The 26,717-nt window shown below is 49.0% G+C and overlaps 6 protein-coding genes across 6 annotated transcripts; 4 read left to right on the top strand and 2 right to left on the bottom strand.

The window, feature by feature from the left end:
- Positions 1-412: 412 nt before the first annotated feature.
- Positions 413-1,721, top strand: RhiXN_09253 (protoglobin protein; the record flags this gene model as incomplete). The annotated part of the gene is made up of 4 exons (XM_043329069.1): positions 413-560; positions 666-947; positions 1,003-1,136; positions 1,197-1,721. 4 exons carry the CDS (start codon positions 413-415, stop codon positions 1,719-1,721), a joined length of 1,089 nt encoding a protein of 362 aa, XP_043180515.1.
- Positions 1,722-1,868: 147 nt separating this feature from the next.
- RhiXN_09252 (acetate kinase) lies at positions 1,869-3,557 on the bottom strand (the record flags this gene model as incomplete). Its single annotated transcript, XM_043329068.1, has 7 exons — positions 1,869-1,931; positions 2,011-2,510; positions 2,566-2,874; positions 2,932-2,959; positions 3,009-3,235; positions 3,287-3,470; positions 3,531-3,557. 7 exons carry the CDS (start codon positions 3,555-3,557, stop codon positions 1,869-1,871), a joined length of 1,338 nt encoding a protein of 445 aa, XP_043180514.1.
- Positions 3,558-3,791: 234 nt separating this feature from the next.
- On the top strand, positions 3,792-7,644 carry RhiXN_09251 (uncharacterized protein; the record flags this gene model as incomplete). Its single annotated transcript, XM_043329067.1, has 26 exons — positions 3,792-3,931; positions 3,978-4,088; positions 4,141-4,306; positions 4,364-4,393; positions 4,447-4,494; positions 4,549-4,560; positions 4,615-4,764; positions 4,814-4,873; positions 4,927-4,987; positions 5,041-5,170; positions 5,226-5,304; positions 5,362-5,707; positions 5,767-5,826; positions 5,882-5,921; positions 5,979-6,007; positions 6,067-6,111; positions 6,170-6,205; positions 6,255-6,310; positions 6,375-6,629; positions 6,681-6,845; positions 6,898-6,955; positions 7,015-7,199; positions 7,256-7,307; positions 7,355-7,431; positions 7,479-7,518; positions 7,580-7,644. The coding sequence occupies 26 exons, from the start codon at positions 3,792-3,794 to the stop codon at positions 7,642-7,644; spliced, it is 2,496 nt and encodes an 831-aa protein (XP_043180513.1).
- Positions 7,645-8,915: 1,271 nt separating this feature from the next.
- On the top strand, positions 8,916-12,435 carry RhiXN_09250 (F-box-like domain-containing protein; the record flags this gene model as incomplete). Its single annotated transcript, XM_043329066.1, has 15 exons — positions 8,916-8,940; positions 8,994-9,184; positions 9,266-9,586; positions 9,640-9,732; positions 9,791-9,962; positions 10,000-10,072; positions 10,138-10,162; positions 10,219-10,665; positions 10,728-11,048; positions 11,105-11,294; positions 11,340-11,440; positions 11,496-11,576; positions 11,633-12,061; positions 12,114-12,179; positions 12,235-12,435. The coding sequence occupies 15 exons, from the start codon at positions 8,916-8,918 to the stop codon at positions 12,433-12,435; spliced, it is 2,736 nt and encodes a 911-aa protein (XP_043180512.1).
- A 7,775-nt stretch (positions 12,436-20,210) lies between these two features.
- Positions 20,211-22,342, top strand: RhiXN_09249 (SOK1 kinase; the record flags this gene model as incomplete). The annotated part of the gene is made up of 4 exons (XM_043329065.1): positions 20,211-20,423; positions 20,488-20,818; positions 20,873-21,351; positions 21,410-22,342. 4 exons carry the CDS (start codon positions 20,211-20,213, stop codon positions 22,340-22,342), a joined length of 1,956 nt encoding a protein of 651 aa, XP_043180511.1.
- A 1,572-nt stretch (positions 22,343-23,914) lies between these two features.
- RhiXN_09248 (mRNA capping enzyme, beta chain) lies at positions 23,915-26,111 on the bottom strand (the record flags this gene model as incomplete). The annotated part of the gene is made up of 8 exons (XM_043329064.1): positions 23,915-24,076; positions 24,707-24,825; positions 24,883-25,023; positions 25,087-25,257; positions 25,311-25,386; positions 25,434-25,767; positions 25,816-26,029; positions 26,078-26,111. 8 exons carry the CDS (start codon positions 26,109-26,111, stop codon positions 23,915-23,917), a joined length of 1,251 nt encoding a protein of 416 aa, XP_043180510.1.
- Positions 26,112-26,717: the final 606 nt, after the last annotated feature.

Here is a 26,717-nt window from a genome sequence, read left to right as displayed (position 1 = left end):
AGGGGTGATCAGTAGGGTAGGACAGGCCCGATTTTCACCGTTCCTAGGCCGATGATTTGCGGGGCCTTGAAGTATGAAATCCCCTGCGGATCTCCTCCGCTCTCTGTGCTCTACTTGAGCTAGCGCTCCCTTTAAAGGTCAGCTCCGGATTGCCACAACTTTCTAAGCCAAGTAAGTCTCGGTGGCTCTCGCGCGGAAGTTCCAGTCAAATGCTGACAACATTTTAGTTTGACTGATTGCTAGGGAACTTTGCATTCGACGACACAGGGACGCCCTGTTTTTGATTTTTTCCCGTGGAAGGGGGATTTTCAACTTTGAGTTACTCGTATATATAAGCGCAACGGCTTCGCGCCGCAGTTGAGTATTGGTATCGAGGTTCTCTGTTCTCCCAACACCACCTACCGACTTTGAAATGCCTTGTCCCATTACTGGCCATGGACTACCTTCATCCTCGTTCCCCGAGGACGCCACCGTAAATCCCCCAATGGCATACTATGATAAAGAGGCCCTCTATACTTCTCTTCCCGATCGTGTTTCCTATCTCACATCTTTCCTACAATGTGAGTTCTTTCTACAAAATTTCGGAAATGGCTGGCTAAATCCGCACTCGACTCGATTGATTTTCTCTTCCCTGTTCCTGGTCGTGTTGGCTCGAATACTGACAGTCAGCGAGTCCGACGCGGACACGCTCAACGAGGCCGCATTAATTCTGGAGCCGCATATTCCTGATCTTGTGGACCATGTTTACGAGCATCTATTCAAGTTCAATGTCACCAAAGAAGTCTTTTTACCACGTCCAGGCGGGCATGAGGGCCCGATGGTCGCGGATATCAGTCATTTGACTCTCGAGGCGGAACAGATTAAGGAGCGGAAGCGATTTTTCAGTATATATGTCAAGCGGCTTATCACAAGTGACTATAATGATTTCAAGACTTGGGAATACTACGGTGGGTGCGCAATTTGAACGATGGACTCTCAGTTATTGATGTCTCTATATAACAGACAAAGTTGGCAAAATGCATACGGGAGATGCTGGCTTAAAACACCGCAAGCTCGTGGGTAAAGATGGCCTTCGCGTCGATCACATTCATCTAAGCGGACTTCTGGGATGGACCATGGACCGGCTTATCGTGATTGTCAGTCTGACTTGCTCTCTCTCTCTCATTTCACCCCTGCTCACTTGCTGGTAAACACAGATTTTGAGAGACGAAAGCATCCCCCTTTCCAAACGAGAGACGATTATCCGTTCGCTGCACAAAGTCATGTGGATACAGCAAGACCTCTTTTCACGTCATTATGTTCGCGACGGGGAAGAATACCAGAAGGCTCCTCGAGCAATGGCCGGGTCACGCATTCGTCAAAGACCAGTAACAAGTGGCACCTCGTCGCCGGAAGCTAGCGTAGCCTACCCGGCCGGGGCTGGTGGGGATAGTGGCTCCGATCGTCGAACAGGTGCTATTTCACCTACTCAATCTAGCGCAGCGAGTGTTCTCACTAGTGCTACTGGCGCGGATAGTGTAGCATGGAGTCCACAGACAGGAGGAAACACGCTTAGCGAGACATGGGGCCGAGGTCCGATCAGCAACAAGTCTATCGGTCAAAAACCGTCAACAGATTGGTCGAAAGGACGCGCGAGAGACCGATCCATGTCCAACCTGGAGGAAATCCACTCCCAAGTGTCAAATAGTCGGCCCGGTCTTTGGCGGCGGATATTTGGTTGAGCACGGATGGTTGTATTGTTGGAGTGTATTGGAGAGTGTGATTCGAGTATGATATGTAGCATAACGTAAAGGATGCATAGTTGTGATTTTTAAAAATGTGCAATCATTAGTACGCACTAGTATAGTACAGTCCAGTATATCATGTATTTATTTCATTTCCTTGCTCTCATACGCATGTTTGGCCATCCTGGCACATTGAGTTTCTTCATCCTAGGTGGGAAGAAAGGTTATCAGAAACATAAACTTTATCCGCCTGCCGAAACCCAGGATTGTAAATTTATATCCTTACCGTCAAGCAAACCAACATTCGGAGGCCACTATCCTTCCCTGTGATCTCGGTTACCGTTTGCTTATCGTTGCCCACCGCTTCGTTTGCAGTTTGATCCACTTTACAGCCTATCCAGGAGAACATTTTCCCCACATCTGCTCGAAGGCGGACGGACTTTTCGCCGATCCCGCCCGAAAACACAATTGCGTCTAAACCTGACGAGAGTCCCTTTGCCTTGACCACATAGGCACCGACATAGTTCATGAGCCTATCCAGGAAAACGTCGTAAGCCAGCTGGGCACCACTCGTCTCCTCGCCGCCCGCGCCCTCTTCTATCGCGGAGGAGATCTCCCCAAAGTTTGACGTGCCAGCCAGGGCCTGGAGTCCTCCCTGTTTGTTAAGAACGACTTCTCCACGTGCGCAATGTCCGCCCGGTATTTCAACACCCTCGGAAGCGTTCGGCGTGTGATGGAATACTAGAACCGGGTCGACCGAGCCCGTACGGGTGCCTCCTGGGAGGCCTTGGGAACGATATTAAGTTTAGGAGACATGTGCTCCACTGGGTGGGGTGCTCACCATCAAGTGGAGTCAGACCCATACTGGTGTCCCAACTTTTCCCTTCCTTGACCAAACAAACACTGGCCCCGCTTCCTAGATGAGCAATGACAAGTGTACATTGTTCTTTTGGCTTATTCAGGTATGAAGAGACATTGTCAAGGATGGATGCGTAAGAGAGACCATGTGCACCGTATTTTCGAAGGGGGATAGGGGTCTTCTCAGAGCTCGGCCCTAGAGGATACGTATAAATATGGGCAGGAATAGTCGAATGGAACATTGTATCAAAGAGGAGAATCTGTCGCCCTTTGGGAATGTGCTTGAGACAAACTAGATTAAGTTTCCATTAGTAAAGAAAATCGATGGACACCGCGCTGTGATGCTTACACTGAACGACTTGAACAGCGAAGTGATTCTAAGGAACAGGATCAGCTCTGAAAGCTTACAGGAAGATCAAGACATACATGTAAAGGGGCGAATGCACTAAGAGCATCCATTTCCTCCAACCCTTGTTCATGCCCCGGCCAGATCCCCATAGGCTCGGCGGCAGTGCCCCCATGAACGACGCGGTGTGCAACTACTTTGACTAGATCCCGGACACGAGGTTTCGACTTGGAACCCGCGGTTTCAACAAAATGTTTTGAAGAAGAACCTTCGATGAGTGCAATAACCCGCTCGAATACATCCTCGTCTAGTCCGTTGAACTTAGTATATGTAACTCAAGATTGCCTAAACCGCTCACATGACATGCCCTCCTTCTCCTCCTCGCTTACTTTCTCCTCCTCGCCCTTTCCCTGATCGTAGACAATATATTTGATCGAGGGCTTTGCCCCTTTGACTTCCACATTGGATGCTGTCCCAGATATGAGAACATCGAGGTCGGAAAAAGAATACAACTTGAATTTGATGGACGATGATCCACAATTCTAATATCGCGATTAGCTAAGCATAAGCTGGGCCTGTGATACAAACATCATCGCTCTCACCACGGCCAGCAACATTTCTATCGACATTATCGTTGAGCTTTAGGGGACCTTAACGAGCTCGGCACCGGCACGTAAAACGGCTATTTATTTCATGCTCGATCTCATTTCAGTTCTCGAATACGTAGGTGTGCGTCATAGAATGAGATCGTCGTATTCCACTGTGATACATATGATGTCGAATCCGGCTGAATCAGACCTTGGCTGGTATTTATTAGTAGCCATCTGAGGGCAAATACAGACATCTTCCCTCCACTAGTTATCATGTCTAATCGAGGAATCCCTCCAAAGTCTTCGTCGCTTCCACGAGACGTCCTCAGTAAGCTTCAGGTCGACTTGAAAGTAGATGTCGAGGATGCGCGTCAGAAATACGACATCGAAGGATTGCTAAGTTTTCAAAGACTGTAAGTTGCCTGCTTTCGATTATTCCGTTCTCTAATACGGGTGCAGTGCCAATTATTTGGCAGTTGCGCAAATCTTTCTACAATCGAATACCCGCTTGACTGAACCACTCAAGAAAGAACACGTCAAGAGACGGTTACTAGGACATTTCGGAACATGGTAAGTCATCTGCTCGGCGCTCTTCCAAAGCTCACTGAACGCTCGTATGCAGCCCCGGCCTCAACCTGACATATGCACACGCTTCGTCACTTATATCCCGACATGCAAAGCAAGGTGACGATGTTCGAATGATCTATGTCACCGGTCCTGGTCATGGTGCGCCGGCTGTCTTGGCTAGTCTTTATATCGAAGGGTCGATTTCTCGGTTTTACCCTCAGGTCCGCTAACATCGTGTTTACGCGCATATATATATACTAATTTGGTTACCTTCACAGTATGGAATGCACGAAGATGGGTTCGATAAAGTAGGTCAGCCTACGAATAATCCGACACTTTAACCTAACACGCCAGATTACAGTTTGTTAGGTCCTTTTCTTGGCCAGGAGGGTTTCCATCACACGTCAACGTAAGCTGGTGCAAATTGTATGGCTAAAAATCACAAACCTAACAAAACGTTCAGGCCGAAACGCCTGTGAGATTGTTTGTAAGATAAATATCAATCTTTGATTTACCTATAGCTTCATAGGGCGCTATCCACGAAGGTGGAGAACTTGGATACGCACTGGCTGTATCATATGGAAGCGTCATGGACAAGCCGGATCTGATCACAGTTTGTGTGGTTGGAGATGGTGAATCTGAAACCGGACCGACTGCTACTGCATGGCACGCACACAAGGTATGGATATCGCCAGGACCGAATTGCCAGTTCCTTACGTTCCATTAAGTTTATTGATCCTGCAGAAAGTGGTGCGGTCCTACCTATTCTCCATTTGAACGGGTTCAAGGTATTTCGTCTATAGCAAATTGACACAGGGTAGGACTTACTAGGGACTATCAGATCTCAGAACGCACCATACCCGGAACTATGGACGATCTAGAATTGGTTGCACTTTTTACCGGTAAGGTGTCATCGTTTTCTGTAAGCAATAATATATATTTATTCGCGGGTCAGGCTACGGTTACCAAGTCCGGTTCGTCGAGTACGGCGACCTCGCCCAATCTAAAGAAGAGCATACTAAAAAGGAAATCGAGCTAAATGCAAATATGGCCGTCAGTATGGAGTGGGCCTACAGTGAAATCAGGTGCGCATGCTCTAAATCTATGGAATATAAAATGAAAAGTTGACTTAAATTTCAGGAAAATCCAAAAAGCTGCCCGGAATGGAGATCCGATTGAGAAACCCCGTTGGCCGCTTATTATCATGCGGACCCCCAAGGTAAAGAAAACACTATACGATTTGATATGTGGCATTCGACCGACTCTTTCGACGTAGGGGATGACTGGCCCTCGGTCCTTGAAGGATACACCCCTCGAGGGCTCATTCCATTCGCATCAAGTGCCACTAGCCAAGGCCATGTCCGATGACGATCAACTCAAAATTCTCTCGGAATGGTTGGGGAGCTATGGTATTGAAGAGCTGCTGGTCAAGGGAGGAGCTGGAGACAAGCCGGATGAATTTATTAAAGAAAGTGTTCTGCGTATCCTACCAGGACGGATCGACCGAAGACTCGGAATGATCAAAGAAACCTATGCTGGCTATACGGCACTCGAAGTGCCTGATTTCGAGTCTTTTGGAGACGACGATTCAAAAGAAATATCCGCAATGAAAGCCTTGGCGAGTAAGTAGTCGTATAGAGTCCGAGCGCACACGCGGAAGTTGAAAATGTTGATTGGGCAGAGTACCTATCGGTCGTGATAGAAAAGAATCCAAAGACATTTAGGATTTTCTCGCCCGATGGTATGTATGCTAAACATTATCCGTAGCTTTGAGCTCACCAAATATCGGGCCACAGAATTTGAGAGCAATAAACTGGATGGTGTTTTTTCAAAAACGTGAGTGGAAAACGACATGAGGACGTGGGGAGTTGGGGTCTAATGTTTCCTCTGCAGGACAAGGAACTTTCAATGGGATCCAGAGAGTATGGATACATAAACACTAGAGAATCTATTCAATGGATCGCTAATGCATCCACTTTAGCTGCGAACAAAGGCGGTCGGGTAATCGAGATGCTATCCGAACACAGTGAGCAACCCTCTGATATCCCCTCTGGCCTAGAGCTGATATTATCGGTAATTTCTAGCATTACAAGGGTTTCTTCAAGGATATACCCTCACAGGTGGGTTGACCAGCCACCGTACACACTTCATTGGTAACGATCAATACAGGCCGGACCGGTTTATTCCCATCATATGAGGCATTCATTGGCATTGTTACTACGATGGTAAGATTTCCTTCTGGACATTTACTGTATAGTCTAATCTTACATATATTGACCTCACATGCAGGTTGAACAATTTGCAAAATTCCAGAAAATGGCTCTGGATACCAAATGGCGCGGCGATATTCCTTCTCTCAATTATATCGAGACCTCAACTCTCTGGAGGCAGGAGCACAACGGCTATTCCCATCAAAATCCAAGTTTTATCGGCCAGCTGCTAACTCTACCTCGGAACATGTTCCGCATATATTTACCTCCCGATGCAAACTGCGCTTTATCCGTAATGGCACACTGCTTGAGATCGAAGAACTATGTCAACCTTGTGAGTGTATACCATAATTTGTTTTCTATTATACTCAAGTCTACTGCTTAGATTGTTGGTAGCAAGGCTGAAAGCCCTTCATTCCTGACCACCGAAGAAGCCAAACGACACTGCATCGCAGGTGGTTCGGTCTGGAAACGTTTTTCGACTGATGAGGGTAGAAATCCGGATATCACTTTGGTGGGAATTGGTGTTGAAACAACTACCGAAGTCATCGTGAGCACAGAACATCTACTCTTTTACACCTTGTTATTGACTAATAATCTAGGCCGCTGCTACGCTACTAAAGAAAGAAGGTGTCCGAGTCCGAGTTGTGAATATTGTTGGTTCGTGCATAATCTGCTTTATCCGTATATATGACGAAGGCTGACATGTGTGGTTAAAGATCTAACTATCCTTGGCGAACCGGGAGGACACCCACATGCTCTAAGCCACGATGCATTTGATGCTCTATTCGGAAAGGACACGCCAGTCATAATCAATTTTCACGGTTATCCATTGCACGTCAAATCTTTGCTCTTCGCCCGTGACCAGGCGTTGTCAAGGAGGAGATTTGAAGTTCTCGGATATGTAAGATATTATATTCCTCAGATCTTAAAAAGTACTAACTTGATGATACAATTTAGATTGAGGAAGGAACTACGACCACCCCATGGAGTATGCTGCGGCTGAATAAAGGTATGTTGAACATCTCGGGTGACTTACATCTTACTGACTTCTATTAGCTGGGCGTTACGATATCGCATCTAGAGGGGTTTCTATGATTGCAAGTCATGAGAAGGACCACCCAATATGCCCGAGGGTAAGTGTTGTATTCAGATTTTATAAACGGTAGCTGATAGGTCGTAGTCCCATGAATTGAGTACATATTTCTTGCACAAGAACGAAGGTCTGTCGTTTATTTCATTCTGCTTCGAAACTCGCTTGCTAACCAAAACAACTATCCACAGTCGAGGCTCGTTATGCATTTGAGCATGGTCAGGATTCAGAGGAAGTCACGGGCCATGTGATCTGAGACCCTTCTATGCTGCTAAAAAGCATCACGGTAGTTCAGTGAAACGAATAAAGAAGGGACTCATCAGATATTTTCTACCCCTCGTATAATAACGCTCAAAATATATATTTCTTAGTTCTTTTGTAATGAGCAGTGAACGAAAGCCTACGGGACATCAATATAGACAACTACATTTCGTGGAACAGAAAGTTATACGTGTATGTCGATTTAAAGTACGAGTCGCTGGAAAAACTCCAAGCAACCTGAGCGACTGTAAACCTGGTAATCAATATATTGACAATTCTGATGACATGTCTAGCGTTATGGTACAATCAGTGGAATATATGCGCTCTTCTCACGGTACACTGATCCCATCAAACTGGACAGGCGTTTAGCCATCAATCAGGGCCCAAACATTATATTCCAGGATAGGTCTATCTATTCCAATGTTGATATTATTAGTTCCTAGCGGATTGATTGTGTCGAATGCTGATGGACGGCACACAGGCACCTCGAACCAAGAATAACACCAGCACTATAAATTATATGTATGGCGCCACTTTCTACGCTGCTCGCATAGAAACCTTACATCCGGCAGTGCTAGTACATCATTTGTCACTTATTTGAACAGAATTTCCACAAGTAGACTTGGGATTGGCAGCAGGAAAACACTAGGTTTGTTACCAACCCATTTCACTGAATCGTGATGTAGTGAGAGGTTTTACCTCAAATCAGGTACATATAAATACCCAACGGCCAACGAGTTGGTATAGAGACAACATGACCTTGAATAGTTGACCTTGCCCATTTGTGTGAATTCCATTATACTATTAAAAACGTAATTTGCTGAATGGGTTTTCTATGAAAATACGCCATACGTTCCTTCATATATATGCCGCTGAAAATATTAATACTCTCAACTGGAACTTACATAAACCGCTCTCCCAGCGCGCCATAGCTCAAACCCATAGCCAAACTACCTAGGATTGAGCGTCCTGAAAATTGTAGACTTTGACGTGCACATTTACTATCATGTGACTTAAACGAGGATGAAAACTGCCAAGGCACGAGGTGATTTACCTAGAATAGGAAGGAGACCCTGCATGTGGGGTCCTGAACACAACGACCATCTACGGCCGATACCACCCTCCACTGACCCATCACAGCAGCCTTGTAACTCGACACTTACGAAATCTACCCGTTTATAGGTATACATAGAAATTGTCTTCAAATAGTCGAGGACCTCTCGCCCCCTTTTCTGTTGCTGAGGTACCCCAAGCCCAGTCGGGAGAATGGACCTCTTCAGCTATCTTTCTGGTCCGTACACTCGACGTACAGCTAATTATTTTAATTCACTTTCCCGCTTACAGACGACGTATTATTGTTAATATTCATTCAGCTCGACGATCCACTTTCGTTGAGCCAGACATCAAAACGCTTTAACCGCATCTCAAAGGAATCATATACCCGGGCCTTGTACTTCATTACCCGCTATGGGCACCAACATGCAATGTACTGGGCACTAGGGAGGGGAAAACTGGTGGACAAGCAAATGCTTGACGTGAGTACCATGCGTCCTGTGGGCTGCTTGATGCCACGCTGCGAGGCATCCTTTGCTAATACGTATCATCCTCGAGTATAGATCATGGTCAACAACGGTGCCCACATCAGCAGATATCTTATTCAATGCGCGATACAATATCGGGGCCACTCAGCTCCTCATAGTTTCATAAAGAAGCACTGGTCGCACAGCCTGTCATTCGAGAGTTTTGTGTACCTGCTCAATATCGCCACAGACCGAATGGGGTATAAGGAGTTGGATTGGTCCAAGAATGCAGATGATGGCTCGGTATTTCGTCAGTGGCTCATGGACAAAAAATCGCTTGGTGGGCGGACACGGATAGAATGGGAGGTTATTCGAGATATGTTCGAGAAATACGGATTTATCCCATTTTGCCCCAAGGTAAGATCGCTTGCTTTTAATACTGGAAAGTTCATTCTAATATGGTATTAAAGGATCCACTTGTCCTTGATTTTCCGTTGGCGTTGTCTTATGAACCTCGCCTATTGCCATTGGCAGTGAAGAATGGCTTGAGGTTAGACGTAAAGGTAACATATTTTACTCGTATTTGTCTACAACCAAACCAATCTTGCTGACATACCCTAGTACCGTGACTTCATCTTCCGTAAGGTTTTCGAGAAACCAACAGTCTCCAGAGATGGACGGGATGAAACTATCATCAAGATGGTTGAGGATCTTCAACGACTGGACCCAATGCAAGTATATGTCTGTCAAGTCCATTCGCTGGCGAGGGCGCTAACTTCCTTGAAGAATGTTTGTTAGTAGAACAGTGGCTGCTGAAGTATGTATGGAAGCGAACATCAACGAGCAAGGATATATAGCTCTAAGGAGGCTCGATATGGCCAGAAAATTGCCTTATACTCTTTCGTAGGTCCTACCGTTAAATCCTAGCCGATGTTGTGACCCTGATAAAACTATGGCGCCTATCCAAGCTCTTTGATTAGCGCACTCATCAAGGTACGCATCCGTATGTACTGATGTTGATAATATATTAAACTACCTTCGTATCATAGTTGTTCAGCAATACAAGATCAATCACCTTCCCGAAAATTATCTCCCTTATTCAGACTCTGCATTCCGACTACCCAAACCCAACCGATCCGAAGATTCGTCACGTTCTTCTGTTGACCGTATTTTGCTCCCCTATGGCCGTACGACCAGATTGGTCCGATGATGCGCTGCCTCAAATATTGGAAAAACTTGTTGAGCTAGGATTGATTCAACCGCCAGTCCGGGATGGTATGCCCGAACATTCCAAACCGAGGAGCCTGGACCTCAAGGGCATCCCAAAATCTTTGTCTCGAGAGGAACTCTTTAATGTTCTTCTTAGTCCGTTCGTAGAAAACGAGCGACCGTGCATTGCATATGCCAGAAGCAAAGCTGGTATGGGCCTTGATGAATGGGCTATTACCCAGCTTAAAGGCGATGTCGCCATTCACTGTCTTCCTATCAGTAGTAAGGTAGGTTTCCCCCGTTTTTATTTCAACCGAAACTGCGCCAATTATGATGCTTTCTACTTTAGGGAAAGCTATTAAAACGACTTTGCGAGGATGAAAGCATTGAACGACGAGTAATAGAGGCTATGAGGAACCATACGATTCGCCTCGAGAATCTACCTGAGCCCTTTTCCCCAGAATGTGCAACGTATCGTGCCAAACTGGGCGCTAGTCTCCCTATGACTGGGTCAGACATGTATGCGTTTTCTCCTCTGTGGTCGCATGGTATAGAGGAGGACCAGGCCGAATCTCAATTCGATCTCGAATCCGAATCCCATAGAAGCATTGCTGGAGCACCAGGAGACGATGCCCATACTACCATCTTTACCAGCACAAATTACGATTTGGTGGGTGGATTCTAAAAACTACGGGCCCAATCTGAAATTTATCCGGCATTTTTTAGGGCACAATCAGTCAAGATACATTAAGTGCGAGATTGGATAGAGAGGAGTCCGGTACTCGTTGGCATAGGCGGTGGGTTGAAAAGAAAGCACGAGAGTCAATTACTCACATAACCCTAGGCGGTGGTGGTCTCATGGCGGACATCAATTGTCAGCAGAAATCGAAGCTAAACTACCGTACCCAGCAAGCACGTACAGTACACTCTGGCTACTATCCATGACTTACCTTCTGTGTAGGTCCCCGTCATGTTGCAGATCATATTCTCGAACATTTCAAGAGCCACCACCGAACTACGGCTATCATGATGACCCATTGCCTAATCAACGGAAATTTGAACGTAAGCCAATCGAGTATCCTTATATTCCCACACTATTGAACCCGGACACGCTCAGACGCTGAGCTCATACATCAACGAGAACGTACCTATCACATTATTCCATATTAGGGTTTTAGCTAGACTTGGGCGACAACCAGTAAGTACTTGATCCAGACTACTATTAATAGTGTGTGAAAATATTGCTGTTTTCAGTGTTGGAAGTTCTGGAACAAGCTGGACAAACAAAAGTTTTATTTTTCTGAAGAAGACTACCTTCCTCGGGAATCTGTCAAGCCTCCCTCATCCGGGAAAATGTCGATCAACACACTGTGTAATCCCGATCCCATAAAGTCTGAGCGGTTCCAGACTCCAACCACGCCGTCAGGCTTCGAAGAAGGTTCCTCGCGTCCCCGTCGAATGGCCGCGTCCGCGACCCGGACCTACAAGATTCCGAGCGATTCTGACTCTGACGAGATGTCGGACGATATGGATCATTCGTACTCGACATCAAAAAGGAGTAGAGCGAGAGGGAAAGGGAAAGGGAAGGCGGTAGAACAGCCGCCCAACGTTCAGCCAGAGTCTACAGACTTTCATTTGTGGACAAAACACCTAGGACTACTTCTGAAGGAAGAAGAGAAGAAGGTACGCATGTGTGCTCGGGTTAATTAGATCAAGCTTATACATAAATATATAGTGGAAGGAACGCAAGCGACTTTCTGAGAAAGATGGAATAGGGAAACCCAAAGAACGGATCTTCAAGGTATTTGTTTTTTTCCATGCGACATCCTCCATCCTGATGGCATCTTGTCTCTCAGACTGAGTTTATGCGTGCCCTGGCGAGCAAAGTAGCTGATATGAGGAAACGTGATCATGCGTCCACACCAACCCCGTCCGTTGAAGATGACAGTGATGAAGAATATGTCCAGCGACCACGACTCAAACGCAAGGTCCGGCATTCAGGTTTAGCTGACAGGGATGACCGGACGCCTATCAAGAAGCTTAGACTTTCCGAATGATACTTTCTGCAAGGGCTTGTAGAACCTATGCTCCCACCCCACTCTAATGACCGTCAGGAGTGCCACTTATACCCTCATCATCGCACTGCTATCGAGTCTTTCTCCTATGTTATTATTTGTTCTTATGCACCACCTGCTTCTTGGGTCGATTTTCCCAGTTTGTAGTCATACCAATAGTTCTGTATGTGTTTGTAGTGGGTTTTTTTTAATAAGAAAACCATCATCCCCTTACCAACCTATAACCCATTGTCCGCCGATGGGTTCCCATGACTAGTTGAACCCATAGTATGGGAGTACCTGGACCCATATCTGAAGTAGATCCCGGAGAGTGCATTGTGCATTGAATGAAACGAATCGTCACTGCAAAGGTATTATTTAGACCATCCAAAGGCAATCTCAATCTTGACAACCCCCAAAACAGAAATAAACATCAGTTTGTTTCTAACAGGTATCACAGACCCCAATTTTTGACCTGAACATGCCTAATGGAGTTGGGATATTCGGCTAGCGGCGTTATGGTAACCAGACATATTCGAATACGCAGTAAACTGCTCCCCTTCAGCACCCGTCCAGCGCATATTCAAGCCCCGCTCGATGCGCATAGTCGTTATGCGCAATGGGAAGCACCGAAAGAGAACGGGTGCTCGGTGAGGAATGAGATATGTCCAAGAAGTACAAGGGTGAATGGACCGCTCGAGACCCACCATACAAACGACGGACGACAAGAGCTGAGTTGAGCTGGATTACGGACTTGATAAGGGACGACTAAGAGGCTAGAGCTTTGCAGAAACCAAACAAGAGAGCATTACAAAGATGTATCCCATTGCATGGGGCAAGCGCACAGGCCTATGCAAGAATGGAATGCTTGCGAAATGCGATATGGTCTCGATGGTCATGAGCAGGCGCATTCTGCGACCCCAGAAAGTCGATCTGCCGTGGCGGATGGCAAGCTCGGGTCCACATGATCTGGGGACATGTAGTACGATTGCCTATGTACAGGGTCGGTTCCACGCACGGCTCGGCACCAACATATAGAGAGAAGATTCAAGATAATTGCCGATCCTGACTAGAACGATGAGCGCGCCGAAGTCTAGAAATTGTTCCGTACCCGCCGACCATGGCCAAGAAAAGTCGCGAATCCAGGACATGCGAGAGAAGCTGGAGCAGACGAGGTATAGTATATAGGTATAGCAATGAAGGACGTGCAACGCACGAGCACATGCTTCGTTAGATATGTAGAGTAGTCAGCATGCGTCGGAGCCGCCCGAGTCGTCAAAGCGCTAGTGGAACGCGAGCTGACTCCGGCCACATGTCAGTTGAGACGGAGCAGAGGATTGCGAATTTGGCTAATCCAAACACCGTACAGTATGTAATCATATAGACATGACTGAATTCTTTACAAGCGTACCTGGTTGATTTCAACCTCCGAACGGCAATATTCACGTCAAATAAATGTTAGTAGGGCCGATTTGTACCGTTCGATTACATATCGGCAGCGGAGTGTTTCTTGTATAGAAATATCGGCGATCCTCTAAAATTTGAACTCTGAGATATATTTGCGCAATCGTGTTCTATCTTGAGGAAAATGAAACTGCGTGTGGGATCGGAAAGGGCGCTTGAGAGTTACTCATCAGTCACGTGGCTTAGTGGTTGTGGTGACCCTCGTGGCAAGGTGTGGCAATCCTTGGATGATCATAATCAGGGCGTGTCGATACCCCACTATCCCGTATTTCCCGTACAGTTTCGGATTGGATTTCATCAAAACGCTCTATTATCTCGTATGAAATAAAGTAAAACTACGTTTACAATCGACCCGAACGAAATGATAACCGTAAAAATGCAAAATCAAATGCGAAGCCATTTCAGTGCAGCGTTGCACAACCTACCACAAAGTGCATTTGTCAAGTTGAGCTGAGACAAGCGCATTGATAGTTCAACTTAACATAAAAAGGACGTCAGACCTCCTCGATCAGACTTTTGCGCTTCCATCCCGCTGTGCATATGCGTTCGTACCTCGATAATAGGCGTCCTCGAGAGTTGATTTCGCTAACTTGATGCGCTAGTCGAATCATATCCGGAGCGAGCTCCGTAGCTATTCATAACTAAAATTACGGATATATGACGTCAATGTAACTCTACCCAGTTCCAAAATTTAGGCACGGGCTCGCTTGACTCATGGCACGATCTAATATTGCATCATTAATTACAGACCACCGTGAGCGCCACATCAGTACTCGACGGATTGATCGTAGTGAGCCTACTCTAGCCGCGCGTATCAACCGATTTCAGCGTTTTGCGAGATGTGTCGCAAAGACCCAAAGTAATTTCAGCCTATTGTTCCTTGCCTCCCATCTTGCCGGTATCACACCGAGCTCATCCCCAGGCCCCTCTCACCAGCTTCACTGAGAGATGATCTAAAACCGCTTTAGAAATTGATATATGACTGAAGTTGGGTCCAGCGAAACCTGTCTGATAAGTATAGTTTGCCCCTAATCCCGGAAGCGATGGATGCGCAGTCGAGCTTGAACGGTAGGATTCCCCGTATCCGCACAAGGGCATGCCTCAAAGCCGAGTTTTAACGGAACGGTTAACCGCAGGTTCATCTGCCTTGTGTCCCATATAGTTCCTAACTCAACTTGTGCCCGGAACCACGAGGGACCAGCCTGCACCCGAGTCGGCTAGACAAATTCCGGGCTAGCCTCGCTATTGAGCCGGGTATAGTACGAGATTATATTGTACACCCATTCCCGCCTGAGCTCGGCACTACAGCTGCGCGTAAAAAGCTCGACTCAAAATGTATGGTGGAGGGATATGCGCTCAACTGTCAATGTGTCACTCGCCAGATGCGGTAAGCAACAGACTCAAAGTTACTGAGTCGCGTGTGCACATGGGCGACTCAGATTAAATGTCATTCACGCTGAGCTTCTACCGCGGCGTGTCGTGCTTCGAGTGATGATACTATAACCCAAATGGAGGGGGTGTGGCTATATTAAGTAATAATTTACTTGGCAGCGCCGGTCATGTCACAACTAATGCAGTCTTCGCACGACTTGTCCGGTATTCGATGCACGACTAGACTATATATATATATTCTCTGTACGCGAGCCATAGCGATGAAATAAAGAACTATATAGATCATTGCCAAGCAGTATCCCATCGAGATGAAACTTAAGCGTCCCGCTGCTCGACCTCAAGCTAGCGTGGTTTATGCCGACCGTTTCCCCGTGTACAGGCCCCTACTCCGATGCGAATCATGATTACTATGACGGGCGGTGAGACACCTCGTGCCTATACTTATGGTAGCTGATTACTTGAACTTGTGTTAACCAGAGAGCTATGAACCGAGTGGGGGCACCTACCTATACCGATACTCCACCACCCCCATTAAGGTTCTCCCCTAGATCTGTTAACTCCGTGTGAAACCTTGGACATATGCTCACCGCCAAAACATGGCTTCCTGGTACCCTTCAAAACCCGATGTTCGAGACCGAAAAGCAGGTGCGGGCGCTTCTGATTTGGTATTCACAACAATACCCGCGTCCGACAGGTTCACTGCCACTGATATTTAAGTTCCCGCATCATTAGGTGGATCCCTACCCACCACATTGTTATTTGACCGAACCCGGTAAATAATGATCGCCGACCAATACGGCACCGGATATCGGCAACATGCCATTGGTGCTGTGGCCCTCGGTGGAGTTCTTGGGTGTTTAAACATATGCTCCACATTGCCGGGATGAAATTAAGTATTTCATCGATCAAAGCGGGCCTGGCGGCGAGTCGCACGATGAGTGGAGCCATCGGGCTGAACTGAACATCGGTACATAGTTCAGGAGCACTGACCATACGCGCTTTCTAGCCTTGATAAAAAGAAAAGAAAGAAAAGAGTCGAAAGATACAAATGGGGTAGGACACCTGACTATCTGGGAAAACAATTAAAAAAATAAACATGGACTTGGTATTCCATATATGGAATTGTTATGGAGTACAAGTAGCAACACAATCTGGATCGTCGTTTTGAGAGCCAACAAGTCAAATGGCAGTTGAGCTCGAATGCTAACTCGTAGATATACTCCCACCCCCAACCTTCCATACTCTGAGTCCGAGCATACGGGTTTAAGAACCCCAATATGGCCAATTTTTGTCCCAGCCCTGCGACTTTCCAGGTTCCGAGACCCTCGTTCCGCACCCACCAGCACTCGCAACCCCATGTATGGGAGTCTCGCATCTATGCGTAATCTCACCCTGCAAAACCATCCGGTTTCGATTCCACCCGGCGAGGTACAGATCAACGACTCGGCCTGGACCATAGCGACGCGAAGAAGAGCTCCGTTTGGATGATCCTGAACATCTATAGACCGTGGAGGAGGGGGGGTTAGGGAATTGTCTAGACGTACAGGCACAAATGACAAGTCTTATCTTTGAAGGTGTATGCGAACCTGGGATAAACTGGTATATAGGCACAGAGGATAGACGGTTTATCACCTGAACCTTGATGGCTTGCAACGCTGGACAAAAAAACCCTGCTCATCAGGGTACAATCAGACAGACCCTATGTGTGGAACTTTATTCGCAACGCCAGCAGCGAACCTACCGCAAGTGGGAAGAAATATAGGAGCTCCTTACGGTAGACAACCCAAGTTAAAATGCGGAACGACATACTCCTGATCATCATATTTGACATATATTGAACATCAGCCAAGAGGCTCCAAGGATGTACCGTGTAACTCGCAAGCTTCAATGAAATTACCACAGGCTGTTGCCCAGGGACCTTCTTCCTCTCGAGCACGTTAAAGATGTCCCTTGTATACGCTGTCAATTGTCACTCTTCAAACCATTGCCAAGGTTGTAATTATATAACGACATCAAGAGAGCCTCGTTGAAGGGTATGCAAAAGCTAAAACCACGCTACGAGCCCAGAGTTATATCAAACTATCTTTACTTCTTTGACGGATCCAAAAGGGTATAAAATTGACAGGTTTAACCCTTCTCCCTAGTCAGAAGTTAACCCCGGTGGCACCCGTGACAGTGCCGAGCTCCATCGGCGCCCCACGGCTCCACCCGGTTTTTCCGTCCACGTCAAAAAGTCAAGTGACAGGGCGAGAACGGGTTGAAACCGCGTAACCTGCCAGTACGGTGAAACGATCGCAAAATGGTTACAAGTCAATTGGGCACCGCACATATATATACATATGGTACGCATGGTACAGCGCTGCAACTCGCCGGCTCGGCTCAAGTGTTCTCCCGTGGTAGGCGGAACGCGTGATCCAACCGAGTGAACGAGATTGAAATCGGATTTTATTGGTTATATGCGAGGTGTGAGCTCTGTTACCAAGTTCTCCTCCAAGGAGGAGTCTGAAATAAATGCCGCTGTTATATGATGGGAGTCTACGGAAACATTCTTCAAAGGTAATAATTTAGGTAACGATCAAGGTTGGGAGTGCGGGGTAGGTCGAAGAGGGGTGGAGCTGGTGAGGAAATATAGGAGATTTTAAAGTATTGGGGTGGGCGCAGGACGCTTAGGGGCTAGGAACGAGTGCGCTGGCGCATGTGTGCATGCGCATATGACACGGCCGGGAGCAAAATACGCAATTGTTCCCGCGGCTCCAACTGCCGAGTATATCCCCCCCTAAAGTTTTTTGTTGTTGACGTTGTATATGCTGTTGTTATCTTGTTCGATATTGGGCTGAGGAGCTCCACCAGTTTGTCCGTGTTTTCGAAACCTGGGTTGGATTGGGTATGTTCCGCCCTCTCCAGCCTATAGCTACGCGGAACTAATTACGGTGGACCAGGTTCTACCGAGATCGCTCGCGTGGTGCACACGTTTAGCCCAAATCCCTAGCTGCGTCAATTACGGTAGGTGGATTCAAAGTCCCTAATGCATCACGCCGAAGCTTGTGTGTGAACTATGTGTATCAAAGGCCCCATGGCCACCACACGGTGTTACACTAAAAAAAGAGTGATAGAGTGTGTATCGAAGCCTTGTCCCTGTGTGCGAATCACTACATATACACGCGTCCAAGGATGAAAAAAAAGAGAGAGAGGAAGAAAGAAAGATAGTGGCTAAATGTGATCGGTCGCATTACAGAGATCGGCGAGTGCCGTCTCATGATCGACCCAAGGCATGATCTTCATGGCGGGCGTTTCATTCATTGCGGCGTCGGCCGAATACGGCCAGAGCAGTACCTGGGGGGTACCATTACGCCTTATTGGCCCCGTTGGTTCTAGATGGTGTTGGTATCTAGACGGAAGATACGCGGCGTGCTATGCAAGCCACCGTAGTAACCTAGGGTCGCAGCGCACGAGGAGAGAGAAACTACCGGAGATGCATATGGACATACGGTGCCTAGTTTGAAAGCGTATAACCGGCCGAGTGTGTCGCCTTTGTGACAAACATAGGAATACGGGACTGTATAGGGGCCGGGCCGCTTAGAAAATGGAGCCGATAGGGGGTGGTGGCATGTGAAGAGGCGGTACCGAGTGATCTCCACACCGGCCCCGCTTAGGGCGCATTATCCGAGATGGACGATATGGGGGATGTGTATTGTATAGCTCAGCTCCTAGGCTTCATAGGCCCATAGACTCATAGACTCATAGAGTGGAGAGTGAATTGTGATGTGCTATAGACCGTTGGGGGCGGCAATGCGATTCGTAGAACCAAAGGAAATATGCTGCTATTGTATATGATGGATACAGTGGGATACCTGAATGATCCCGAACCGGGCTACGGTCCCGAATAGAAATCAGACTTTGCGCCGGTGGGAGTGTTGTCGATGCTCGGTATGGGTATTGACTGTTCTGATGCGCTGAGACAAATGGGTTGCCAGATGGGGAAACCGGTGGCGAGGAGGAGGGAAGAATAGGATCAATGAGCTAGGGGGGGAGCATTCTATAATGAGCGATGGGCTGGAGGGTGATGAATGGCGGGTTGGACCGTAATGAGCAGAGGGCAGTTGGAGGAAATCACATGGCTCATTGATGGGTGAGGTTGAGCAGAATAGGCTTGAGCAGATGGACTCTACAGTCCAGACCCAAATATAATCATGCGTATGCGATGGTGTGCGGGGAAATAAATGGGCGCAAGGGGGAGAGGATCGAAATGAATTCACGCGCAACGTGGGGGTAGTCGCGAAGTCGTGCAGAGGCAATCGTGTGCGGGGGCGTGCGGAGGGCCTAGGTTGGGTCGGAGTCGAGAGGACGGATGTGTATGTGGGATCTGGCAGGTCAGGGGAGCGAGCGAGGGCGTGATAAGGCCGGACCGAGTCGCGGTGGAAAAGGGAGGACTGTATTTGGACTGGACTATGGGGAAAGTGAAGAGGATCTTGATATGTTGGCAGATGGAAGGAACGACGTATGCGGGGGGGAAGGCAAATGCCACGCGAAGAATGGGGTGTATGCGTTCATTTGGGGGCTTGGCTGGAGAGGGAAGGAGGCTGGACTAGGTGACGTCACTGACGGTACCGGCGGGGGGCATAGTGGTGAACAAGGTTTGGTCCGGTGCAAGGGGACGTTGCGGCAAGAGGTGAGATGGACCGTAAACCTTGTGGGTGCGGGGGGTCGCACGGGCAGGGAGGGGGGAGCAGAGCGGCGGGTGGGATAATGTGGCAGGATCAGGGACGGGCTAACCGGATTGGACTGCGATGATATGGGAGTTAGGGTGCATAGACCCAGAGTGTTGGATCGTGCTTCAACTCGGATAAATACAAGGCCCAGCCCCAGAGGAGGAGCGTACTGTATCTAACGACCTGTTTTTTTTTCTTTGTTGCATTGCAGCAATGGACCATCTGCTGCACACCCACACTCACCAACAAACGACGGCGGGACATGCGCTCGGACACGCGCACGGACCACGTCCGCCAAAGCGCAAGGTCGAGACGGACGAATACGAAGACTTTGAGCTTGCATCGGTGCAAGTCGAGGACGAGGAGGACCGACCGCCCAAGCGACGACGGGCCAACTCGCTGCCCGCATTGCCGACAGAGGTCGAGGTGAGTTACGCATCCGAGCCAGACTGCCTACCATATGCTTACCTAACCAGCGAGCTCCGACAAGCGCCGCCGCGGAGCCGTCTCAGCTCAGCAACGACGCGGCCTCCCCCCAGGCGAATATTACTGCGTCTCGTGCCATAGTCACTCGTGTCCTATTCCTCCCATGGCTGCCCACGACGTACTCCCGGCGCTTGCGGTCCACATTCCGCCGACGACCAAGCCATTGCCGTCCCCCACCCGCACCGGCGATCCCCGTCTGCGCTCTCCATCCACGCCCCTTGCACGCTCCACCCCCGCCCGCCGCGTCGCCCACGTCCCCAGCCTCACGCCCCTCATCACCCGCGAGACCCTCAAAGAGCTCGATCTCGAGGCCATCCTCCGCAACCCCCAGCTCCGTAAGCAGGCGCTTAGCTCCCATTGCCCCTGTCTCTGACCGTTCTCTTGCACAGGACACGACCTGCTCTTCGACCCCGGTCTCCAGTTCCGGCCCACATCTGGCCGCAAAAAGCGTGATCTCACGGACAAGTACTGGCAGGCCGTCCAGATCGAGGTCGAGACCGGATGCGCATGCACCTCGTTTGACGAACGCGGTCGGCGCTTGCCCTGTGTCTGCGGAGCTCTCCTTTCTCGTCCGACCTCTTCCCGCACCCTGCCTTCTCGCATCCCCCCACTTGTCAACGAGCTGTGTGCGGTTCTCCAGAGTGTCGTCCACTCGGCCTCGGCCGACCCAGCCCTTATCGCCCAGGAGCTCCGTCACGGGGTCTTTGACTCGCGCGGAGTGTTCAAGAACCTCGGGTCCGTGCTCAAGCAGCACTGCGCCCCCATGCGCGACAGAGCCGTCGAGATGATGGTTGCCGTTGCATCCCGGCCCGGCGGAGGTGTCCGCGCCGTTCGCATGTGTTTCGAGATTCTCGAGCTCATGAAGCTCGTGAGTTGTCATCTCCCCCTTGACCTCGCACGTACTCATCACTCCTCTCCAATTTCAGGATATTGCAAACCACCAGCTTCAAGCGCTCCGCCCTTATCTCTTTGAAACAGCCGTCGATTTCGAACTCAAGACATTCCAAGAACGACACGAGCGCGGTTTGCTCACTCTCTCCACCACCCAAGAATGGCTCCGCAAGGCCGCTTCCACCTTTTCCTCCCCTCCCCCTACGATGCACCTGCTCTCCCACGCGCTCACCTCGCTCATCTTTTCCCCTCCTACGACCGTATCCACCCCTCCCCCGCCAACGACCACGCCCCTATCCCAGCGCTTGCCCCACATTGCACCTCCTCCCGGCTATCCCGAAACGCTCTACTTGGACCATGCCCGCCTCGCAGGTCTAACCGCCGACGCAGCCGATCTCGGAGTACTCTACGCCGTCCTCATGCTCTTTAGACAGCTCGTCTATTCCACCGGCTCCAAGGTTTCGCTCGAGGACTCGGTCGTCGATCGCGTCAAGCGCGAGATTTGGGAAGTTGGTCCCGTCCGTCTGGGTTTGTGTTTCTCTGGCCGCAAGCCGGGCGACGACGAAGAGTGGGAAAAGTGGCGCGCAGGAATGAGGGATGTGGTCTTGCAAGTCGCCGTACGCGCAGAACAAGTCCGCTCTGGCCTTGCTTTCGACTCGAGCAAACCCCCGACTACCTTGCCCGACGCCAAAACCCTCGGCCTACTCGAGTCGTGGACGGACAACAACCTCAAGCCGGACGCCCCGCTCGCCAAGCTGTTCAAGGGCCGACTGACCAAGGCGGTCGAGCAGGTCGTGAATAACAGCACGAGGAAAAAAGAATCCGACGAGGAAAAAGAGGTTGTCGCCGCCGGACTAGAGCCGCTTATGCCCGAGATCAGACACCTCGGCGAGCGCATCGGGAAGCTCGCCAGCTTTCACGGCCGCGTCTATCGTGGCCTATACGAGGCCGAGGGGTTCCTTGCCTGAGCGTCTCGCGCGTTTTTTCTCATTTTTCTAGCTCTCTCTGTTTGCATCGGCTCGGTATTTCCATCGCATTGTTTATTTTATCTCTCCGCATCCCTCTCTCTCCCCATATCGCACACAGCTCTACTCATCTACATGCACTCGTTCCGGTCTTGTATATATCATAGCCTACATACTCAGTAAACTCCCCATGATGAACTGTCGCTCTCTTTCGTTTTTCTTTATTGATTTGCGACGACTGCCTCTTTTTTTGCGTTTTGTATGATATGAGATATTTGTGCTCTTTTTTTTTCTCTATTTTTTTATGAATCAAACAGTTGATATATTGTACATGCATTGCCGTCGCGCTTGTGAGATGAACCAACATCGAGATGAGGCCGGGGTCTTGGGGTGACAGCTGCTATGCGGGGATCGGAATTCCAACGGCATGTTGACAGCTTTATTGACATGACTCTCACTCGGTATTATTATTACAGTGCTCGAAGTTTGTTGACATGATTGTCACTCGGTGCTATTACAACACTCGAAGCAAAGAAAAATCGGTTACTGGTTCATTTACGACAAGTTTATCACGTGGACGAGACTCTTGGGTCCACATTGCTTCGGAGCTTTTCAGCAAGAATAAATAGACAACGCAAGCTTGACGAAATGCTGAAACCGGTTGCGATATAATGCTGACCGGCGAAAATCGCAACGTTAGCGGCTAACGAGGAACATTATTGACAGCGCAACCTGGCATATCCAACGAAACACACACGCGAAGAAAAAAAGCTCCAACGCACTGAGTAATACATACCTCTCGCTAGCGCTTGGAATGTGGAATTTATATATGCGGTTCTCGGGTCCGAACCCGAGCGCCCAATGAGATGTCGTCAATCCCCCCGCACATGCCTTCCCCCCCTCGCTGCCTCTCTGCATCCTGTCTTGCCTCGAACCCCGCGGCACATCTCGTTCGCGTACCCGGTACCCCTCCACGCCCGGCACGCATCCCACCCCTCCCGTTCGCTTACCGGTACATTCCGCCCTTGCACCCGGTTTGCTGTATGGTGTAATCCACCCACTCGCCTAGCGTGCAGTGTGTGTTCTCTCGCTCGTTCTTTCGGTCTCTCGCTTCCGTGCTGTTATGACGCAGCCATCTTAGTCGTTTGGAGCTTGGTGATCTTGCCCGGTCTGAGGATCGAGCCAGGCTGCTCCCCTCAGAGGTCGCACCTCGGCTTCCCTTCTCTCTTCCACGCGTCAAGACTGTGTGTTTGTCCGATTGCTGTACTTGTGTGTACTCCAAGACCCACCACTATGTACACCTTCCCAGCTTGTGACCAAATGAGATAATACCCTTGTGTGTTCGCAGCCAATAATATACTCCCGCTCCCTAGTATGGCTTTTGGTCCTTCCCAAACGCTAATCCCCCATCAAGTTTGCGCCAAAGCTCTCGCCTGCATCATACCCGACAAACAAACTTGGTTTCTTCTCGGTGAACATCGTTCGAACCCTCTTGATCGTCGCTACCATCGCCATCGCCATCTCCCCCCTCATCTCACCCTCCTAAACCCCCCCCTCCCCTCCCTCGCCGCTTCGTCACGGCGTCGAGTTCCTCGCCATAATACGCACATTGTTCACAAACACGCGAACGAGGTCGTCGAACGGGTTCGCACCCGGCCCGAGCTGGGTTCGTCGGGCGCGGTGACGCAGCAGTTCGGCCGCATTGACAAACTCAACTTCGAGTTCGTGTAATAGCTGCTGTATTAGATTGAGTTGCGGCAATGTCATTAATTCATCGATTCAGGATCGGTGGGATATGCCACGTCGAAAGTTGCGAATGATGAGTGCGGGGGATCGATAGTGGAGCGGGTAACGGGCCAGGTTGGAGCGATGAGCGGGAAAACAAAGGGCGGGTAAATGATCAAGTGCGGCGAGGGCGCAACCGCGGCGGGGATGCATGCGGGCCCAGAACCGATTCATCACGTCCCCCCATCGGGCCAAGGTGATCGAGGGTTTTATGCGCGGGAGTGCGTGGTTGAGGTCATACGGCAATTGCGGTTTAGTGTGATTTTCGTCAGCCACCCATGTTGATAGGTTCGCCGTTTTATTTTCGCAAGTGGCCAAGACGAATTGAAGTGAATAGTAGAGTGATTGTATGTGTATGCGCGGGAAAAAAGGCCGTCAAACCGAGCCGATGTGTCAGACAAGGCACCGAAGATATAGAATAAACTTTTTGTTAGTACCGTATTTGAACTAGAATTCCAACAGTGTGTCCCGAGAGGAGTGGGAGAAGCAGAGGAACGGCAATGTGGCACGACGGCGCGGAAGGAACATAGTGCGGGCCCTGGAGCCCCTATGTGGCAATATGGAATGATATATGCGACGAACCTGGTTGGGACCGTTATGGGATGAAGTCACCTGCGTCAAGTCAATCTTGAATGCCTGATGCGTGTACGAGATTCGATCCTTTCGGCGGGTGTGAGCCGGGTTACCTGTCGGGTTGGAAGCTACACATACAAACGTCAATCGTCATTACCTTATTTTTACCCCCCGCGTCAACTCACCTGGTTCTTCTACATTAATGCTGATCCGCCAGTCGACGTTTTGTTTTGGGCTATGAACATCCAAATTTGCGATACGCTTTTTACGAACACAGGCGGCGACCTTGCCTGTCTTTTCGTCTCGTGTCAGTCGAATCTTGTCGCCTATTGATCCGCTGAAACTTTAGAAAAAAAGGGTAGATCGTTGGGCAAGCGGTACAAATTTACCTCCTTCGCCGTAAAATTCATCCACTAGTTTGGTATGCGAGTACTTGACCCGTGCTTGGCCCGGGACAGCCTGAGCTACCAGCTTGTTCAGTAATCCGTTGTAGTGTTTGTGTGCTTGCTGGGGCATGTTTGACTCGAAGCGAGTATCGATAGGCAACTCAGGGGGTAATACTACATAACGGTCTTGTTTATTCTCAGATGCCTATCTTGAGGGATCGACTTACCACACTCGGTCAACGAAAGGCCGCCCAGTCGTGAGTTTGACCCCTTATCAATTATTATTCCGAGTTTGGCTTCGATCTGACCTCGGAATGAGAAAAGCCAAGTATCGGGCTCGATTAACTCACTTCTACGTGTTCTGGATTCAGATTTTGGGTGTAGTATTCTATCCAGCTGCAAATCTCCTGGGCAACCTCGTCCAAAGGTTCGCTATTGATGATACTGGGTGCAAGCGGTTCGTTTCGGTTGGATGATGTATTGAAGTAGGTAGGCATGTGGGGACCGTGTTGGACAAGTGTAGGCGGAGCATGGTTCACAGGAGGTGGTTTGTAATTGGATGGAGGATGAACGTTGGGTCCATTGGGACGTGCCGGTAGTTTGGTAGGTGGTGAGTCAGGCCTTCGTCGTTTTGCAGGCGGTACTCTAGGACTCGATCCACTTGGCTCGTTGATAGGCGCGTATCTAAAGTGCGGCGTTAGAGCAAAGACATCTACTCACGCAGCCACTTACTTGTTCACACGGCTAGGCAAAAAATCGTCCTCCTCGTCCTCTTGTGCTTCATTATCATCATCCACCTCGATAACTTCTGGTGGAGCCTTTTCTGGGGCGGCTCCGCTGGGCACATGAACTTCCTCAAAGTCATCAGACTCGGAGTTGGTGTCGGCTTCATCATCATCGTCGCCAAATAGGTCTGAAGTATCTTGCTGGGGACTTCTTTCTGGCTCTTTCTACCGTTTTAAGACACATTTCGCCTGGTGTTTACGTGACACACCTTTAAAGGAAGGCATATGGATTCCAGTAGCCATTGTACACTCGATTACTGTAGCAGTAACAAAGTAGTAGTGGAAGACAGGTCAAGAAAACACGTGACTTTTCTCGTATCACATAATCACAGCCTCGCACTTTTTTACGACGACTGGACTTAAACCCATCCCAAATTGACTTTGCCTCGCTGAATACCTTCGTCATTTCCGGTATTTTTTCTCCTCACCGGAACTGGTAGTCCGTTGAATAAAATATACCGGATTATGACACGTATATGTAGCTCGGCTTTTCCACGCCCCACTTGACACCGGTGCACCACCAGCCAATCCCTAGGAAAACCTGCCATTTGCTCCACTCACATATGATTCAAAGGGGTCGGATTGATTAGCTCTAGCCCACGTTTTCTGATGTCAGGCCGTAGCCATTATTTTACTTGCTGTCGGTCGGTTTTTCGGCCCTGAAGATTCGTGGGCTTCAGACCAAGACACAACGCGCAAAGAACCTAGACCATCATCATATTGCCAGCCCCTTAATGATATCCGCCGGCCTATCACATTAATTCCTCATGTTTAAACGACGTCATGGACGATTATAAGCGTCATTCACTGAGATTCGACCTCACTTGTATTCTTGCGATCATCGTCGAT

The sequence above is a fragment of the Rhizoctonia solani genome, chromosome 5, assembly GCF_016906535.1.
Source record: "Rhizoctonia solani chromosome 5, complete sequence".
NCBI lineage: Eukaryota > Fungi > Basidiomycota > Agaricomycetes > Cantharellales > Ceratobasidiaceae > Rhizoctonia > Rhizoctonia solani.
The sequence above is the reverse complement of the archived record's forward strand: the minus strand, read 5'-3'. Positions and strand labels throughout refer to the sequence as shown.